Raw genomic sequence first — 20,554 nt, 5'->3', positions numbered from 1 at the left:
TATATTACCAAGACTTCAATGCACAGAAGAAATACTGTAAGCTTCTAAATCAATTCTTATGAATCCTTACTTAATATACTTATAAATTTGTCCTCTTCCCCACATTTCTAAGCTCAGTGAAGACAGGTCATAGTGGTGGGGGAGGGCAGTAGAGAAGTGAAGATACATCTTTGCAAATATAAATGAATGACAATGTAAACACAGAAAACAGAAGACTCATCTGAATGGCTCAAAGAACTTTCTGTGTGCATGTGTATGCATATATAGAGAGATAACGGTAATTTTAAAAAGACAGGATAAAAAAATAAGCAGGATAGGGAAGGGAAACTAATATTAAGAAAACCTACTGTTAAGAAAAAGCATACATACATATAAGAGGAGACCTAGTGACCACCTTTCTGGGAAGAAGAAACCAGAACTGGAGCTGAAACTCAAGGTGTAGGAAGAAAACGTGTGGCCTAGTATAATACCGGTCAAAAAAACACTTCAAGCAGCCTTATCCACAACAGAAAGAAATAACTTAATGATTATGCAAAAGGGAAATACTAAGCACAGACCTGGTTTTAGTTTATCCTTGAGGTACGGAACTAACTTGTACTCCTTAAGAACCAGTTCCCAGTCTAAGTCTGGAATGGTCAAATTTGCAAGAGTTCCTAAACATTCAATCACAAACTCCTCTTCCTCATCATTAGAGATCTGGGCTGCAAGGTCCCCAACATAATCCTAAATAAAAGAGAATTTTAATACAAATTTTGAAATATGATTTCTGCAGAAGAACCAATCTGATAATGTAAACCATAGGAAGAAAAAAAGTATCAAACATGATTCTCGTTTTAATAATCTTAAACCAAATTGCTACAGGAGCCATTAGTTTCAAGTTATTTATTTATTTATTTATTTTTAGTAATCTCTACACCCAACACGGGGTTCAAACTTACAATCCTGAGATCAAGAGTTGCATGCTCTTCCAAATGAAGCCAGCCAGGTACCCCAGAAGCCAATGGTTTAAAAGGCAAGAAGACTGGAGTGAGGATGGAAGGGTTAGGGGTAGGGATCATAAAACAAAAACAACTTTAAAACTTAGATTGGGATTTCTAGAAGCTAAACTTACAAGGAAGTTGGTAACAAAAGAAGCAACTTGGGTCATGAGTTAATATTTGATAAGAGCTCAGTAAGAGTTTTATTTCCAAATGTAGCACTTTAAAGCTTTAATTCTCAGGCTATTTTAATAGACAGAAACAAAGAAACTATACTTACAATAAATAAATTTTTAGTTGGTCCATCATGCTGGGAAATATTCCTAATCATTTTCATCAGCAATGGATCCTTGAACTTCAGAGCCCTCTTCATGAGCATCTTCAGCCCATTTCCTACAAAAAAACAGAAGCCTCCTCCAATAGAATTAAGGTTCATTTAAGTTTAATGATTTTTTGTTGTTGTTTATAGTTCTCAAAACCCCCCCAATTTACACATGGTAAAATGCATGAATCTTAAGTGTATAATAAATTAATTTCAATAAATTTATGCCCCTGGGTAATTCATACCCATATCAAGATATAGAATATTTCCATTCACTCCAGAAAGTGCCCCTTCTTAGTCAATTCTCTTCCTCAAATGTGATCGCTTCTCTTCTCCTTTTCCTCTTCCTCCTCCTGTTTTCCTTCTCTTTCTTCTTTTTAAACATAGATTAATCTTACCTATTCTAGAATTTCACATAAATGGTATTACACAGTATGTGCTGTTTTGTGTGTGGAATAGGCACCACAAATTTTAAAAATGTAAATACTTTTTGACCCAGAAAAGTTGTACTTCTAGGAATGTATTCTAAAAATATAAAAATGGAAATTTGAAAAGTTTCAGAGAAAGGAACATTACTACAGCATGGTTTGTTTGTTACAGAAAAGAAGTGGCAACAAATATCCAAAATATCTGATTAAATTCTAGAAAATCCCTTAATGGATTATTTTGCAGCTATTAGCAATTATGTTTTATAAAAGTATTTAATCACATGGAATGAGATTCAAGATATTACTAACTTAAAAAAAAGTCACCATATATAGATAGAAAAACCCCATTTTAGTTTAAAAATATACAGAAGCATTGCACCAAAATTTTACCTATCATTATCTCTGGATAGCAAGAGTAAAGATTTTAATTTTTTCCTATTTGCTCATTTGTCATTTTGTTTCTTTAAAACAAACATGTATACTTTTCAAATAAGAAAGAAACTATTTAGCAGACTCCAAAATATCATAATGCATGACAAGCTATTTTACTAAGTTATTATGGAAACAAATACCTAATATATATTTTTCTATTGAATTAATTATCTTACACTGTAACACACTGTTTTGCAAATAAAAAGTTTTATTTAATCTAAAATGTTTTTAAAATTCAAATTTCAATTAAGGATAACAACCTGGTTTATAAAATGTTACTAAAGGGTGTTTCTACACATGATATAACAGTATTCTTAATCTATACGACCTTCAAAGATGAGAGCTATAAATTTTTAAAACAATTTAAAAATAGGATTTACATAGCTAGTATAATTCTTAATTCCTAATTATTTCTTTTCCATTATTTGCCAGTTGACATGATAGAGGTTATCAATGAAGCTCAAAGGCACTAACCTTCACAGATAAGCTGTACATTCCTTTTGTTAGCAGCAAGATTAATGCAGAAAGAAATGAGTTCCAAGTCAATTCGTTCATCTGAACATTCAAACAGCATCTTCATTAACTAGCAAAAAGCACAGGGAATATTTTATTCAAAAAAACAAAAACACCAGAAATATTTTATTACAATGTATTATCTTAGATCCTATGTTGGGAATAATATAATACAATTATATTTCTACTCATAGAAGTGGTAGGCTGTCACTACTGACTAATTGAATGAATTAATGGTTAATGAACTACAAAGTGTTCAGCATTAAATATAAACTACCGAGTACAGTGGAGAATACAAGAGGAATATTAGATATAGCCTTTGCATTTAAGGAATTTAAAATACTGTGTAGAAGTAGAGCATTCTCAGCAAAGAAAATAGCTTGTGCACGGTTATAAGGTAAGGAAGAACAAAAGAAGGCAAACATGGTTGCAGTGAGTCAGTGTTCAGAGATAAAGGTAAAAGCCAGATCATGCAGGGTTTTGAAGTACATGTTAAAGATGTGGGGCTTCATTTTAAGGATAATGGGAAGCCATTAAAGGCTTCTAAATAAGTAAAATGTCAGGATAAGATTTGTGTTTCAAAATGATCTGGCCAGTGTGGAAAATAGACTGAAAACGAATAAGAAAATGTGGGAAGGCCATCTAAGAAACTAGAGGAAAAGTCCAGGTAAGATGATGACTACTTGTGCTAGGTGGGGCTGTGGGGATAGAGATAAAAGGCTGGATTAGAGATGTACTTAGGAACAAGAATCAAAATGGGATTTAATAAGTGACTAGATGTTGGGGTTAAGGGAGAGGAAGGGTCAAAAATGACTCCCAGTTTTCTGTACTGAGCAACAACATGGATAGTGGAGCTAACATTTTCCAAACAAGAGAAACAAGAGTAGAACTTTAAAGGGAAGATAGTAATATTGGTTTTAAATATGTTGAGTTTAATAAGCTGCTTATGTGATATTCTGGTGTAGATATTCAGTAAAAGTTATAAATGCAACCCTGAGTTTAGAAGAAATGTTTGCACTGGAGATTTAGGAATTGTCATATGTGGTTGATGGACTGAAGCTGTAGGCTGGATCCAATCATTTGGGCATGGGTAGAAAATGAGAAAAGAACTCTATTAATGATAAGAGGAAGAGAAGGTAGTCTGAAAAGCAGCAAACAGAAAAGTAGAAATCTAGGAAAAGGTAGGCTACCTAAGCCATCTATCAGTAACCTAGATTTGTCATGATGAGAGACAGTTGCTATATTAAAGGAGAAATGAACAAACTTTATGCTATAGGTTTGAGAAGCTAGTCTTCTATTATTGGTAAATCAGCAGATTAACTTAGTGTACATTATGCAAAGATATTTTTCTCGGGCGCCTGGGTGGCTCAGTCATTAAGCATCTGCCTTCAGCTCAGGTCATGGTCCTGGGGTCCTGGGATCAAGCCCTGCATCGGGCTCCCTGCTCAGTGTGAAGCCTACTTCTCCCTCACCCACTTCCCCTGCTTGTGTTCCCTCTCTGGCTGTGTCTCTCTCTATCAAGTAAATAAAATCTTTAAAAAAAAAAAAAAGATATTTTTCTCTAAGTCAAATTGCTAAGACATAGGGAAGTCAATCCTACAATTTATTACCTTAGAATTTCTTATGTCATGTCTCAGAGCAATACCTTTTTAGATCAACATGCCTTTGTGAATCCAGCACAGTGCCTTATATATAGTATGTGAATAATAACTATTTGTTGTCTGGTTAGACCGTATTCTGTTAAATCTTGTTTTATTTATTCTCTATGTTAGTTTCAGATAACTTTTAAGTTTCAAAAAGGATATGTGGTTAACATACAAAAATCAATTGCATTTCTGTGTGCTAGCAATGAACAACTAGAAATCAAAATTAAAAACACAGATCCGGAGCGCCCAGGTGGCGCAGTCCATTAAGTGTCTGACTTGGTCTCAGCTCAGGCCTTGATCTCAGGGTCGTGATATTGAGCATCGTGCTGAGTCTGCTTGAGTTTCTCTCCTCTCCTGCCTCCCCCATAACTCTCTCTCTTTCTCTAATAAATAAATCAATCTTTAAAAAAATAAAGAATAAGGTAAAAACACAGATCCACTTAACAAATGCTCCAAAAAATTATACCTAGGTAGGTATAATCCTAACAAAACTATACTTTTGGGGTGCCTGGGTGGCTCAGTCATTAAGCGTCTGCCTTCTGCTCAGGTCATGATCCTGGGGTCCTGGGATCGAGCCCCACATCGGGCTCCCTGCTCAGCGGGGAGCCTGTTTCTCCCCTCGCACTCCCCCTGCTTGTGTTCCCTCTCTCACTGTGTCTCTCTCTGTCAAATAAATAAATAAAATCTTTAAAAAAACCCAACTATACTTTTATATATATACTGTATGCTGAAAACCACAAAACACTATAGCAGGTGAATAGTTGGCAATGTATCACGCCTTTTTCCAGAGGGCAGCTCTTTAACCACAAATGTTGCTACTAATGCAATTTTTATATAAAGAATCATTAACACTGGGTGCCTGGGTGGCTCAGTTGGTTAAGCGACTGCTTTCGGCTCAGGTCATGATCCTGGAGTCCCGGGATCGAGTCCCGCATCGGGCTCCCTGCTCGGCAGGGAGTCTGCTTCTCCCTCTCCCGCTCCCCCCTCTTGTGCTCTTTCTCTCTCTCACTCTCTCTCTCAAATAAATAAATAAAATCTTTAAAAAAAAAAAAGAATCATTAACACTAATAATATTACAGAATAAATTCTATGGCAAAACAAATAATCTTAATCTACTGGATATACATTTACCAGATTTTGCTACCTATCTATATATTAACAATTAAAAGTAAATTATAAATTAATAAAAATGTAGATGGCAATCCTCCAATTAATATAATTAGTATGTTTTTCATACTCGAATTAAAAACTTCCTATAGATTTTTCCAAACTTTTATTTAGGCAAGAAATTTCTTTACAATAACAGAAATCTGTTACAAGCAAAATATGTTGCTATTTACTTGAAATTAACCTTGTAGTATGAAAATAGCCCTTATAAATGGGGTTAGAGGTGATCTATTTAGAAGCCGAGGGGTTTTGTTTTTTGTTTTGTTTTTGGTAATTTTCATGTTAAATCCGTGAAGTAATCAGAAACTAGATTTTTAAAAAATAATGCACAGTTTTGAAATCTTATCCAACTATCCCCCACCCCCGCCAAACCAAGAGAAATCAGGACTAAATGTGAATGAAATGTATCATGATATAGAATTAGTTTTTCATAATAGGAAAGAGAAACACTTCAATTTTAATTAAAGCATTCACATTTTAAAATAATAGTTTTGTTCAAACTCCATGTGCAACATTACGTCTCTAATTTGATTGCTACCCATGGCACTTCAAAAGCTAAGTGTAATTGCTGACAACTAGGAAATATTAAAACTAGATTTGTTCTGTTTTAACTATGTCCATTGTCATCTTTTACTAATTTAACAGGAAAGCACTAAAAGGGCTTCAGCCTGTGCAATGAAGAGGCAATAGCGTTCAATCAGACAAGTCCCATATTGAGTATCAGATACCAAAGACCCATGACTGAAATCACTGTGTCTAGACTCTCTGGCACCTGACTTCACTTATTTACCAGTGACCAGAGGCCAACCCCCACAGCTCTCTGTATTCACATACACCTCTACTGCCCCCGTCCCCCCACCCAAACATCTTTGAATGATTATGGCAGAACTCAGGAATCTCTTCTGACTGGCTACTCCCTAACTCTGCTGTTTGAAGTGATGCTCTGGTTTCTGAACTTCAGCAGATAATGGCAGGCAGGAGCAAAGGGGGCTGTCAGAAAGGACGTTTACCAGCATTCAGCTAAAAAGAAGCATGTAGATCAAAGAGGGGCCAAATAGGACAACTGTGGTGGAAAACATGTGGATCACTATGAAGATTCTTACACACTGTTCTATGGTAAAATATTAAATAACACCATGACATCATTACCTAAACATGTACTTTGATTGGCTATTCTAACACCAATAAATATTTTTATATGCATCTGGATGGCATTTACACGTATTTAAACAAAACATGCATCTTAGAAGTCTAAATAACAATGAACTGTTAATGTGTACTTTTAACTATTATTACAATATGACTATTAACTCCTGGTTATCCCTAAGTTTGCTTACCTGAAACAATTCACCCACTGAGACCATTAAGATCATATATAAAGTCAGACTTGCCCTGGACCCCAAATTTTACAGAATGGTAACATAATAGGGGAATAATTAGAATATACTGGATAATTAGAGGCACTACAGTACAAAAGAAGAAAAGCAATATAAAATTGGGAGAAATTATGAAACATATTGAACATGCAATCACCTACTTTGAGTGTTAAATAATTTATAAAAAATTCTAATTATAGATCTATCTTATAAAATACATATAAGAAAGGCAGTATTTAAACTGGACTATGAATAGATCCAAAATAATGTGAACGATCTAATATTTTACTAATAGTACCTTACTTTTGTAGAGTGTTGTATGGTTTATAAAGCTCCTTTACATAAATATCTAATGTAATTAAAGAATATGACCATACTCCACATATTTTTGAAATGAATATGGATGACTACTGAACCACTGCTTTCCTACTTTCAAAATTATTTTAGGCTTTTCATTTGAAAATCATTTGCAATACCTGACAGTCTTTACTAAACAAAAATTAATGTGCATAATTTCAGAGTTAACCAAGTAATACATTAACTCTAAGATCCAAACCTCAGATACAGCTTTATTTAATAAGTAGGTTAATCAGTTGCTGTCACAAATAGTTTACTTATTTTTTTAAAGATCTTTTATTTTGGGGCATCTGGGTGGCTCAGTCAGTTGAGCATCTGCCTTTGGCTCAGGTCATGGCCCCAGGGTCCTGGGATCGAGCCCCATGTTGGGCTCCCAGCTCAGCGGGGAGCCTGTTTCTCCCTTTCACTCCGCTTGTGCTCTCTTTCTCTCAAATAAATAAATACTTAAAAAAAAGATAAAAAAAAGATCTTTTATTTTTATTTTTTAACGATTCATTCATTTATTTTAGATAGACCAAGAGAGAAAGAGAGAGCATAAGCAGGGGGAGGGGCACAGAGAGAGAGAGAATCCTCAAGCAGACTCAACGCTGAGTAGGAATCCAAGGCAGGGCTCAATCCCAGGACCCTAGGATCATGGCCTGAGCTGAAACCAAGAGTCAGACGCTCAACCAACTGATCCACCCAGGAGTCCCGAGACTTCATTTTTAAGTAATCTCCACACCCAATGTGGGGCTTGAATTCACAACCCTGAGATCAAGAGTCACACACCCTATTGACTGAGCCACCCAGGTGGCTCAACAAATAGTTTAAAGCTTTACTAGTTTTAAAGTCATTGAGTAGCCACTATCTCTGAAAGGAGTATCTTTTTAACTTGGGAAGGAAGCTTGGAAACTGCAATTTAATCCCAGATTTCCTTTCTATGATTCTGTTACTCTATAATGAATTTGGCACTGGGTGGCAATCAAGCCATGTCAAGTTTTCCCTAAATATGTCAAAACTGAGCCCTATAAAGTACAAGTTACAGGATGGATAGCACTTTAGGACCAAATGTATTCAAGAGTATCATTTCGTTTCTCAAAATGTGGCCTCATACTAAAAAGCTTCAGGATATTTATGATGTAATTTGGTAATGTCACCTCACTATTCCTATAAGAGTTGAATTTTTATAAAAAAAAATAAAGGATGTTGACTACTAAATAAGTTTTGGAAGATTTTGTTCATGAAATATAGTTCATTAATGTTCTGAAACCTCCCACTGCAGAAATGTTTTATGTTAGAAAATTATCCCCCCAAAAATGCACGAATATTGTTCTTGAAAAGGTATGGGAGAATTTTCTACAAAGTTTTCAATTGCAATAATAATGTGGCAGAAATAATCTAAACAGGCTCTTATTTCCACTCCTTTATTTAAAATAAAGTTTTATGTCTCATGTTTGAAATTATACATTTAAAAAGAGGATAATCCCAAATTGAAGATTCAACAAGTTTTCTGTCCCTTTTTATTTTATATTTATTTCTTTTTTATTTAGTGTTTTTTTCTTTAAAATCTAATCTGGATAAAAACAGTCAATCTAGACAAGAATATTATTCTTTTTTGGCTGCTTTCCAATTCATATCTTGTAGTCAATGAAGTTCTGACACTAAATGGGATTGGAAAAGGAACACCCTTTGAAACTGCAAAGCAGAAACCCTTGGAACATATGGAGTGAGACTGTAGTAAATCACCTGTAATCTCCCTTTGACATGGCTACTCTTTTATTGAAAACTTGTTTGACAAACAGTTTGATTACACTTCGCATTGGCTACAGTCTGACATGTGTTATCTCTATAAGAAGCCTTGCCTTGTTAGATAAGATATGCTGTATATTCTTTGAAGAGTATCTATTTCCTATAAACATATAATTAGTTCATCCTCTTGATATAAAAAGCTAAGAAATTACCCTTGAGAGTTTATCAGTTTTTTAATTGCATGTGGATAAAGTATAAAAGTCTAGAATAGTAAATTCAATCTTAGAACCATCTCACTAATTTGGAATGAATAAAAGATGCGCAATTGTAATAAAAAGAGAAATTATGGTCTATTTTTTACTACATATTATCTTTCAAGTAATATACACTTAATAACTCATATAAGGCTAACAAGGAATTGCTTAGTAGGAGTCTTAAGAAGAATTACTTTAGTAAATGTAACTTACTATTTATATTCCTCTAAAGTGTTTTCTTTTAATTTTATTTTATTATGTTAATCACCATACATTACATCATTAGTTTTTGATGTAGTGTTCCATGATTCATTGTTTGCATATAACACCCAGTGCTCCATTCAATACGTGCCCTCTTTAATACCCATCACCAGGCTAACTCCTCCCCCTAACCCCTTCTCCTCTAGAACCCTCAGTTTGTTTCTCATAGTTCGTCTCCCGCTCTGATATCCCCCCTTCATTTTTCCCTTCCTACAATCTTCTTTGTTTTAACATATAATGTATTATTTGTTTCAGAGGTACAGGTCTGTGATTCAACACTCTTCCACAATTCACAGCGCTCACCATAGCACATAACCTCCCCAATGTCTGTCACCCAGCCACCCCATCCCTCCCACCCCCCACCACCCCAGCAACCCTCAGTTTGTTTCCTGAGATTAAGAATTCCTCATATCAGTGAGGTCATATGATACATGTTTTTCTCTGATTGACTTATTTCGCTTAGCATAATACCCTCTAGTTCCATCCACGTCGTTGCAAATGCCAAGGTTTCATTTGTTTTTGTTTTTTTTGATGGCTGCATAATATTCCATTGTATATATATATCACATCTTCTTTATCCATTCATCTGTCGATGGACATCTTGGCTCTTTCCATAGTTTGGCTATTGTGGACATTGCTGCTATAAACATTGGGGTGCACGTATCCCTTTGGATCACTACATTTGTATCTTTGGGGTAAATATGCAGTAGTGCAATTGCTGGGTCATAGGGTAACTCTATTTTCAACTTTTTGAGGAACCTCCATATTGTTTTCCAGAGTGGCTGCACCAGCTTGCATTCCCACCAACTGTGTAGGAGGTTTCCCCTTTCTCCACATCCCCGCCAACATCTGTCATTTCCTGGCTTGTTAATTTTAGCCATTCTGACTGGTGTGAGGTGGTATCTCATTGAGGTTTTGATTTGGATTTCCCTGATGCCGAGCGATGTTGAGCACTTTTTCATGTGTCTGTTGGCCGTTTGGATGTCTTCTTTGGAAAAATGTCTGTTCATGCCTTCTGCCCATTTCTTGATTGGATCATTTGTTCTTTGGGTGTTGAGTTTCATAAGTTCTTTATAGATTTTGGATACTAGCCCTTTATCTGATATGTCATTTGCAAATATCTTCTCCCATTCTGTCGGTTGTCTTTTGGTTTTGTTGACTGTTTCTTTTGCTGTGCAAAAGCTTTTTATCCTGATGAAGTCCCAATAGTTCATTTTTGCCCTTGCTTCCCTTGCCTTTGGCGATGTTTCTAGGAAGAAGTTGCTGCGGCTGAGGTCGAAGAGGTTGCTGCTTGTGTTCTCCTTTAGGATTGTGATGGACTCCTGTCTCACGTTGAGGTCTTTCAACCATTTTGAGTCTATTTTTGTGTGTGGTGTAAGGAAGTGGTCCAGTTTCATTCTTCTGCATGTGGCTGTCCAATTTCCCAATACCATTTGTTGAAGAGACCTTTTTTCATTGGACATTCTTTCCAGCTTTGTCGAAGATTAGTTGACCATAGAGTTGAAGGTCCATTTCTGGGCTCTTTATTCTGTTCCATTGATCCATTGAGTCTGTTTTTGTGCCAGTACCATACTGTCTTGATGATGACAGCTTTGTAATAGAGCTTGAAGTCCGGAATTGTGATGCCACCAGCTTTGCTTTTCTTTTTCAACATTCCTCTGGCTATGCGGGGTCTTTTCTGGTTCCATACAAATTTTAGGAGTATTTGTTCCATTTCTTTGAAAAAAGTGGATGGTATTTTGATAGGGATTGCATTAAATGTGTAGATTGCTCTGGGTAGCATTGACATCTTCACAATATTTGTTCTTCCAATCCATGAGCATGGAACGTTTTTCCATTTCTTTGTGTCTTCCCTCAATTTCTTTCATGAGTACAGATTCTTTGCCTCTTTGGTTAGATTTATTCCTAGGTATCTTATGGTTTTGGGTGCAATTGTAAATGGGATTGACTCCTTAATTTCTCTTTCTTCTGTCTTGTTGTTGGTGTATAGAAATGCCACTGATTTCTGTGCATTGATTTTATATCCTGCCACTTCACTGAATCCTTGTATGAGTTCTAGCAGTTTTGGGGTGGAATCTTATGGGTTTTCCACATAAAGTATTATATCATCTGCAAAGAGTGAGAGTTTGACTTCTTCTTTGCCGATTCGGATGCCTTTTATTTCTTTTTGTTGTCTGATTGCTGTGGCTAGGACTTCTAGTACTATGTTGAATAGCAGTGGTGATAGTGGACATCCCTGCCATGTTCCTGACCTTAGGGGGAAAGCGCTCAGTTTTTCCCCACTGAGAATGATATTCGCTGTGGGTTTTTCATAGATGGCTTTTATGATATTGAGGTATGTACCCTCTATCCCTATACTCTGAAGAGTTTTGATCAAGAAAGGATGCTGTACTTTGTCAAATGCTTTTTCTGCATCTCTTGAGAGGATCATATGGTTCTTGTTCTTTCTTTTGTTAATGTATTGTATCACATTGATTGATTTGCAGATGTTGAACCAACCTTGCATATGCCTCTGAAGTGTTTTCTTAATGTGGTATTTTTATTGTTTACTCTATATCCTGCAATTTTGCTTTTTCTATTTTAGAAAACCATTTTATAAAAAATAATGTAATATTAAAAACCAGCCCAACCAGGATTCCAATCATCAGATATTCAAATTAGTGGAGCTCAGTTTAATAAAGATTGATGATGGCACAATAGTGAATCCATGAATGTAAATTCCCTAAGAATAAAATGTGTTTAATATGTATAGAATCTCTACCCTTACAACATAATGCATATAAAAAAATCACTAAACTCCTTCAAGACAAAAAGACCTAACATATGAAATATATCAAGCAACTGAGTCATAGCAAAATCTTTCTTAAGAACAGTACTATGAAGATAAAAGAATTTTGATAAAGCATTTTCCCATCTGAGAACACAAAGCATTTAAAATCATTGAGCATAAATATAAAGAAAGGGCAAAGTTAGGAAATATTTGTAATATCAGAAAGAATTAAAATAGTTATATTTCATATTTAGATCTCATTTATTTTATTTATTTATTTTTTAAAGATTTTATTTATTTATTTGACAGAGAGAGAGACAGCGAGAGAGGGAACACAAGCAGGGGGAGTGGGAAAGGGAGAAGCAGGCTTCCGGCCTAGCAGGGAGCCTAATGCAGGGCTCAATCCCAGGACCCTGAGATCATGGCCTGAGCCAGAGGCAGTTGCTTAACCAACTGAGCCACCCAGGCACCCCTAGATCTCATTATTAATCCTAAAAATATTAACATGTTAATGGAAAAATTGGTAAAGGACATGAATAATTTATAAATAATGTGGATAATAAACATACAAAAAAAGTTCAACCTCATCAATATTCATGGAAATGCAAATAAAAAAAGACACTCCATTTTTAGAGAAATGATATTAGTCCATATTGCTAAAAGTGCAATGCTAGGAAACTGCCCACGTGTCCATCAACAGATGAATGGATAAAGAAGATATGGTGTGTAGGTGTGTGTAGGGTGTGTGTGTGTGTGTGAGTGTGTATGTGTGTTTGTGAGTGTGTGTGTGTGTGTGATGGAATATTACTCAGTCATCAAAAAGAATGAAATCTTGCCATTTGCAATGACATGGATAGAACTTGAGAGTATAATGCTAAATGAAATAATTCAGTAAGAGAAAGACAAATGATTTCACTCATATGTGGAATTTAAGAAACAAAACAAATGAGCAAAGAAAAAAAGAGAAACTGATGGTTACCAGAGGGCAGGTGGGTGGGGGGATGGGTGAAATAGGTGAGAGGGATTAAGGAGTGCACTTGTGGTGATAAGCACTGGGTGATGCATGAAATTGTTGAATTACTATTGTACATCTGATATAACACTTTATATTAACTATACTGGAATTAAAATGAAATAAAGGAAAAATGTGAAATGCTAGTTGGAAATACAAACATGCCTTCTTAGAAGGTAATATGTCAAGTACAAAAGTGTTCATACCTTTTGACTTAGTAATTCTACTTTTAGGAATTTAAAGAAAAAATCAGAGATGTGGATAAACATTTACATACTATGATATTTATTCCACATTATTTCATTTGTTTATATATATTTACTTACATCTATTTTTATGTGATAAACTGAAAAAAACTAAACATACAATTTAACAATTTTTAAATTATGATACATTTATGTAATAGAATATTATACAACTATTAGAAATAATTTTTGAAGACGGTTCAATGAAATGGGAGAATACATTATGATCTATTAAGTAAATAAGGTACTATATAATTACATATAACATTTAATCTCAATATATTGTTTTTTTAACTATGCAGAAGGAAATGTATCAAAATATTAAATGGTTATCTCTGGGTCTGGGATAACAGAAAGTTATTTTCATTGTTTATACTACTCTGTACTTTCCAATTTTCTATCACAAATTCAAATTATTTTTAAGAGGGAATTTTTTAAGGAAAAATGTATCTGGCAAATCAAGAGAACAAAGTGAAAAATACCTATTTTTTTATTATTATTATGTTCGTTAGCCAACATATACCTTTTTTTTAATACTTTAAAAAAAAAACTTAAACCATTTACCTGTGGTATACAGTCAGTGTATGCAAACATTGATTTAAAGCGGTCATCCATGCTTATGTGGTAAAGGACACACATTGCTATTTGTTTGTAGTTTTCATTACCTGGGCACAAGAAATCAAGGATATGATTAAATCATAGATATAATGATTTTTTTTGATATAACACACTCAAATTAATACATTAAAACTTTCAAATGATTGATCCTAATTTAGAAAATATTTTCAGCTCGCTATTTCAATCCCAAAGTTTGGAATATACTGTCTGTGAAATATCACTAATATCCAAGAGATAACATGTATTTTGCAAGGTATGTTTGTGAAAAAAAATTAACCACAAACCAAAGAATTTATCGTTTTCAATAGCCTACTATAAAATAGATTGGGTCACTGGCCTCCCCACCCTTACTGTTCCATCAAAATATGTGATTAGTACAGTTCTTGACAGTGATGATATATGCAAAATAGTAAGTGGAAAAGTGTATTTAATTCTATGAATCAGAAACTGGAAAAATAATCTAAATGATTTAAAAAGAAGTACAACAGTATTTGTAACGTTAAAAAACACATGACTATAAAACATTAAGGGCTGCCTGGAACTTCAGAGGTCAGGTGATCCTAGCCTTATACACCTTGAAACTGAGAAAAGAGAAGCAAATGATATATTACAGACTGAAAGATAAAATGAGACTCATATATCATGCAATCCTTCCACTTAGATAGGTCTTATTGTAAGGACCTATTTATGATCTCCAAGTTAGTGACAGAACTAGAATTAGATAAGTTGTTTAACTAAAAAGTTTTACTCAAAATAATATCCTGAGAAATCTTCGAAGATATCTGGAGTTTAAAAAAATCAAGCAGGTAAGTGAATTTAATTGATAAATAGTGTATGAAGATTTTATATATGTTCTAACATGGAGGATAAATTTAGTATCTTTATCCTTGTGTCTACCATACCATAAAATTACTAAAATACTTATTTGTTTTTTAAGATTGTTTTAGATTCTGATTGAATTTTTTCATATATTAGGCATATCTTTTAAGATGGTTAGAAATTCTTAGAGGGGCGCCTGGGTGGCTCAGTTGGTTAAGCGACTGCCTTCGGCTCAGGTCATGACCCTGGAGTCCCGGGATCGAGTCCCGCATCGGGCTCCCTGCTCGGCAGGGAGTCTGCTTCTGCCTCTGACCCTCCCCCCTCTCATGTGCTCTCTCTCTCTCTCATTCTCTCTGTCTCAAATAAATAAATAAATAAAATTAAAAAAAAAAAGAAATTCTTAGAGGATATAAACTTTGGTATTCTCACAAGGCTTAGTAGAGCACATGGAAGTTTCCCAATAAATATCTGCTGAATGATTCTATTTTTAGTATTTAAACAGCATAATGACTGTAGTTAACAATCCTGTATTGTATATTTGAAAGTTACGAAGAGAATAAACCTTAAAAATTCTCACCACACACACACACACACACACACACACACACACACACAGTAACAGTGTGAGGTGATGGATGTGCTAACTAACCTTATTGTGGTAATTATTTTGCCATATATATATATAATCATTACATCTTATACCTTAAAGTTACATAAAGTTTTGTCAATTAGATCTCAATAAAGCTGGAAAAAAGAGCAGTGTTACACAAAAAAATTAGAGGCTAAAACAGAAGAAATAAGCACATTTATTCAGACAGACATTACTAAATTCTAAAAACTCCAGATTTGAGAAAAGTATTTTAAGGAGTTATGGGAGGTTCTTTACAAGTAAGTAAAAAAATATACTGACCCTTTATCTCTAGCTCTTTGTTTTCCTGGACCTTATATGTTAGATAAAAAATATATCATGTGGTAAAGGAGAACAAAGTGAATCTTCAAAACAATCTGTCAAGTATATATTATCATCCCTATGTTTCAGATGAGGAACCTAATGCTTAGAGAAAAACAAATATTCGCTACATAGCCTTGTAAGTGGTTGAGCAGTGATTTAAACTCTTATTCTAAAATCTTCACCAGGTTATGTTACGATGCCACTCAAATATTTTTTATATCATAAGATGAAACGGCATTCTAAGTAAGATGTTATTATTGCGTATAAAAGACTGATCTATACTGACATATGACAGAATAAAACATATTTTTGAAATAGATTTTTTAAAAATCTGGACTTTTGCATCTTTTAAAATTGTTTGGCTAAAGCCTATTGCCTTTGGTTTTCAATATCAATATAAAAATGACTCCTTGGGATAAAACAAAAACAATAAAATCCAGTCTTCATCAGAAGAAAACATACTAGTAAACATTCAAATTTAACTAAAAATCTGTGAATTCACTAACTCAACCACTTGGAATACAATGCATGAAGAAGCTACATTTTATATGTGAAGTAACAGGATTAACTTATTTTATCTGATATTTAATGTCTTTTTCTGTGTATCATTATAATTTAGAGAAAATTTTCAGAATAAAGAGTCCACACCAAATCATTTAGGTAAATTTCAGGCCTTTTCTAGTACTTGAAAAACTTCACTACACAATCTATGGAGAAGACAGACACTGAATGAAGGAGATAAGCTCTAAGGATATTGACCCTAGGCTTAGATGAAAAGGTAAGATAAAATAATATAGGAGAAAGTATACCTAATTTGAAGATGAAGCTTAGTAAATGAGAAACACAAGTTAACTGTAGGAAATATATATATATATATATACATATACTAAGTATTTGGGGGTAATAATTTTTTTGGAGGAAGATGTAATGCAAAAATTGTGAAATTACTCCAAAAAGAGAAAAGTAGAGACAAACTGGGTGCTCCCAACTCCAACAGTTGTTCTTGGGATCAAAGCAATTTAAATAGAAAAGATTGATAGATATTAAAATAAAGCACATTTTTACACTGCTGAAGGCATTCACTTATACTTCTTCTAGTATAAAACGCATTTGCCACAGGAAAATAAATCTTTGTACAACTTTTCATAAGACGTAGATTAAAAGTGAAAAATACTAACTCTATTCTCTAAGGAGGAAGGTATCCCTTAGGGTTTGGTCAGATTTTTTTCCAGGGACTAAGATACTTTTAAATCTTTTCAAGTAGGGTCCTTCAGCAAACTCTCATGTTCTGAAGGCAAGTCTCTTTCCCTGCTGTTCTAGTTTCTTTCTATATGTTGTTCAGCTATGGGCATGTTCTAATCCTACTTAATTTTTACAAAATATTATCTTTTTAACAAAATATTATTTGAAGATATTTTCTCTATATAGTGGGTTTACTGAAAAGTAGGATTTCAATGCATACAACCTAGTAAATGGTAAAAGAAACAAAGAGAAATCAATAACAAGATTCTTCGCTACCATATGATCCAGCAATTGCACTACTGGGTATTTACCCCAAAGATACAAAAGTAGGGATCTGAAGGGGTACGTGCACCCCGATGTTTATAGCAGCAATGTCCACAATAGCCAAACTGTGGAAAGAGCCAAGATGTCCATCGACAGATGACTGGATAAAGAAGATGTGGTATATATATACAATGGAATATTATGCAGCCATCAAAAGGAATGAGATCTTGCCATTTGCAATGACGTGGATGGAACTGGAGGGTATTATGTTGAGTGAAATAAGTCAAAAAGAGAAAGACATGTATATATGATCTCACTGATATGAGGAATTCTTAATCGCAGGAAACAAACTGAGTGTTGTTGGAGTGGGGGGTGGGGTGGGAGGGATGGGGTGACCGGGTGATAGACACTGGGGAGGGTATGTGCTCTGGTAAGCGCTGTGAATTGTGCAAGACTGTTGAATCTCAGATCTGTACCTCTGAAGCAAATAATGCGATATATGTTAAGAAAAAAAAAAAAGAAGAAGAAGGTAGTGGGAGGGGAAGAATGAAGCGGGGGAAATCGGAGGGGTAGACGAACCATGAGAGACGATGGACTCTGAAAAACAAACAGGGTTCTAGAGGGGAGGTGGGTGGGAGGATGGGTTAGCCTGGTGGTGGGTATTGAGGAGGGCACATTCTGCATGGAGCACTGGGTGTTGTGCACAAACAATGAATCATGGAACATTTCATCTAAAACTAATGATGTAATGTATGGGGATTAACATAAGAATAAAAAAAAATAACAAGATTCTTCAACATCAAAGTAAATCACCAAACAAATTAAAATTCAATGTGGAACTAGGAATGAAATAGGAAGCTATTCCATGCTTGAGGAGAGTCTACTGCTGGTTATCAATGAAAATGAGTCTAAAAAGCAATAATCTAAGGTGGTGCATCATTCACATGAGAGAAAAGAAAGATTCACTTTTAAGAGATCTATACTCCATAAACTAGGTAACAAGATCCTTTAAAGCTAATGATAATGTATATATAATGATTATATATATATATATATATATATATATTACCTTACATACATATATATAAGATCTGTATAGATATAGATAGATAGATAGATAGATAGATAGATATACATATCTTCCAAAGGATAACTCAAAGGATATGCAATAGAATAGGAAGTCTGGAGAAGAGTTCTTAAATTATAATTATTTCTAAAAAACAGATGAAAGAAACAGATCTCAGCAATAACTTACATTACTTGTTTTTACACAGCAACACTAAATATCTAGTTTCAAGAAGCAGAATGGTTCATTCTGCAGCCAGTTCTAAATCTGCTCTTGGATGCTCTTTCTCTTCCCTTCATATTCATAGCCAAAGATGGAAGCTCCTTGCAGTTCTCCACATCTTCCTAATTCTTCTCTATCTGTGATCCTCTTTAAAAAAAAAACCAACAACAAACTCTGAACATCTTCCCAGTTTCCCATAATCTTTTGTTTCCCCCATAATCTTTACCTAAAATGATTATCATGCCCTAAAGCATGCTGAAAACTAAAGGGATGAGGAAACAGAAGCTGCAGGAGACCCAGGCTGTCCTGAAAGACTGTGGACAGCCATTCTTTTTATAACCATAGTTCTTTGAGAAAAGAGGAAAGAGAAAGGACTAAGCAGAAAGCAATACTGTTCTTATTGTATGGTAAGCATACATTTTCTCATTTACTCTTCTAGCAAATGAAGAGGTAGGTATTCTCTTCGATTTGGAGATGAAGCAATGATATTCATCAAGCCATGATATTCCTTCAAAGGAAACACCGCTGTGATTCTGAGATTCAAATCTAGGTGTGAACTACAAAGCCTGCTCATGGACTTCCTATTAAGTCTTCCACGAGGCAGCAGAGAGGTTGAAATCAATAATGCCAAGTAAATGTAAGTGACTATCATCATTCCTTAGTGACACAGTACAGGAAGGAGATAAAATTAGAAGGACTCTATTAGATCTGGGAGTCTTGGGGAAGAGGGGAAGGTGGCAGAAGAGCAGAAGAGAGAAGAGGAAATGCTGAACAACAATCAGTTATTTATTGGAGGACCTGTGCCCAGATACAGCAGATTCTAAAGGACAAAAGAAGTTTCTGACAGGGACAAATCTGGGAACTAGATCTTTAGCAGTTCTGAAACTCACTTTCACTAAATTGGACAAGAACTGCTATCAAGTAGTGATTTGATTTTATGAGAAAAACAAGGTGCTCTTAGAAGCTTAAAAGATGCGTAGAGAGTCGGGCGCCTGGGTGGCTCAGTTGGTTAAGCGACTGCCTTCGGCTCAGGTCATGATCCTGGAGTCCCGGGATCGAGTCCCGCATCGGGCTCCCTGCTCTGCGGGGAGTCTGCTTCTCTCTCTGACCCTCCCCGCTCTCATGTGCGCTCTCTCTCTCATTCTCTCTGTCTCAAATAAATAAATAAAATCTTAAAAAAAAAAAAAAGATGCATAGAGTGGTTAATAGGTAGTATAGCATTGTGGTTAAGAGCTCAGGCTCTGGAGAGGCAGAGGTTCAATTTGTGACTCTTCCACTTGCTATATAGCCTGTGTTTTTAAACTCTGTGCTTCAGTTTCTTTCTCTCTGTGTGTGTGTGTGTGGGTGGGTGCGCTTCAGTTTCTTCATCAATGAAATTGATAGAACAACTGTACCTAACTCAAAGGGTTGTTATATAAGGATTAGTTAAGAGAATTCTGGTAAAGCAATTAATCCTGAGTCTGACACAGTAATAAATCTACTCAATAAATATAATTTCTTATTCTTTGAATGTTTTTTGATTTGACCAACAGAACACTACTATCATGTGCCCCTAAAACATATGGTGGGTTTTTCTAGTCTCAAGATTAGATTGTAGTTAGAAGAAAAGCAGTTTTGAGAAGCAGCTGAGATTTTTCTAGGATGAGCTAGACTGGGTTCAGAGGTATATTCTGAGCCTGTGGCTGAGCCACTTGTCCTTTTATTCTACTCAGTCACTTTCTAAAAAGCTCTACTATTCCCAAAGTTTGGGCTTAGGAGAGTTACCTCATACTACAAGGCTCCACTCAGTGACCCCTATCTCATAAGAACCCTTCATCATTCTCTCATTCTTACAGGGTTATTATAAATTCCTTAATAAAAATAAAACTTGAGAAAATAACCAA

At 34.9% G+C, this 20,554-nt stretch overlaps 1 protein-coding gene across 1 annotated transcript in view; it reads right to left on the bottom strand.

Annotated features, from left to right (window-relative positions):
• KIFAP3 (kinesin associated protein 3) overlaps positions 1–20,554 on the bottom strand; it is a 182,426-nt gene that overhangs the window by 56,877 nt on the left and 104,995 nt on the right. Inside the window, exons 11-14 of the mRNA XM_064594336.1 lie at positions 14,053–14,153; positions 2,634–2,742; positions 1,258–1,370; positions 558–723 (exon numbers count right to left, since the gene is read on the bottom strand). Coding sequence (XP_064450406.1) covers positions 558–723; positions 1,258–1,370; positions 2,634–2,742; positions 14,053–14,153 — 489 coding nt within the window. The remainder of the gene's footprint in view (positions 1–557; positions 724–1,257; positions 1,371–2,633; positions 2,743–14,052; positions 14,154–20,554) is intronic.

The sequence above is a fragment of the Mirounga angustirostris genome, unplaced genomic scaffold (assembly GCF_029215605.1).
Source record: "Mirounga angustirostris isolate CCGP_5_RB_7025 unplaced genomic scaffold, mMirAng1.0.hap1 SCAF_6, whole genome shotgun sequence".
Classification (NCBI taxonomy): domain Eukaryota; kingdom Metazoa; phylum Chordata; class Mammalia; order Carnivora; family Phocidae; genus Mirounga; species Mirounga angustirostris.
The sequence above is the reverse complement of the archived record's forward strand: the minus strand, read 5'-3'. Positions and strand labels throughout refer to the sequence as shown.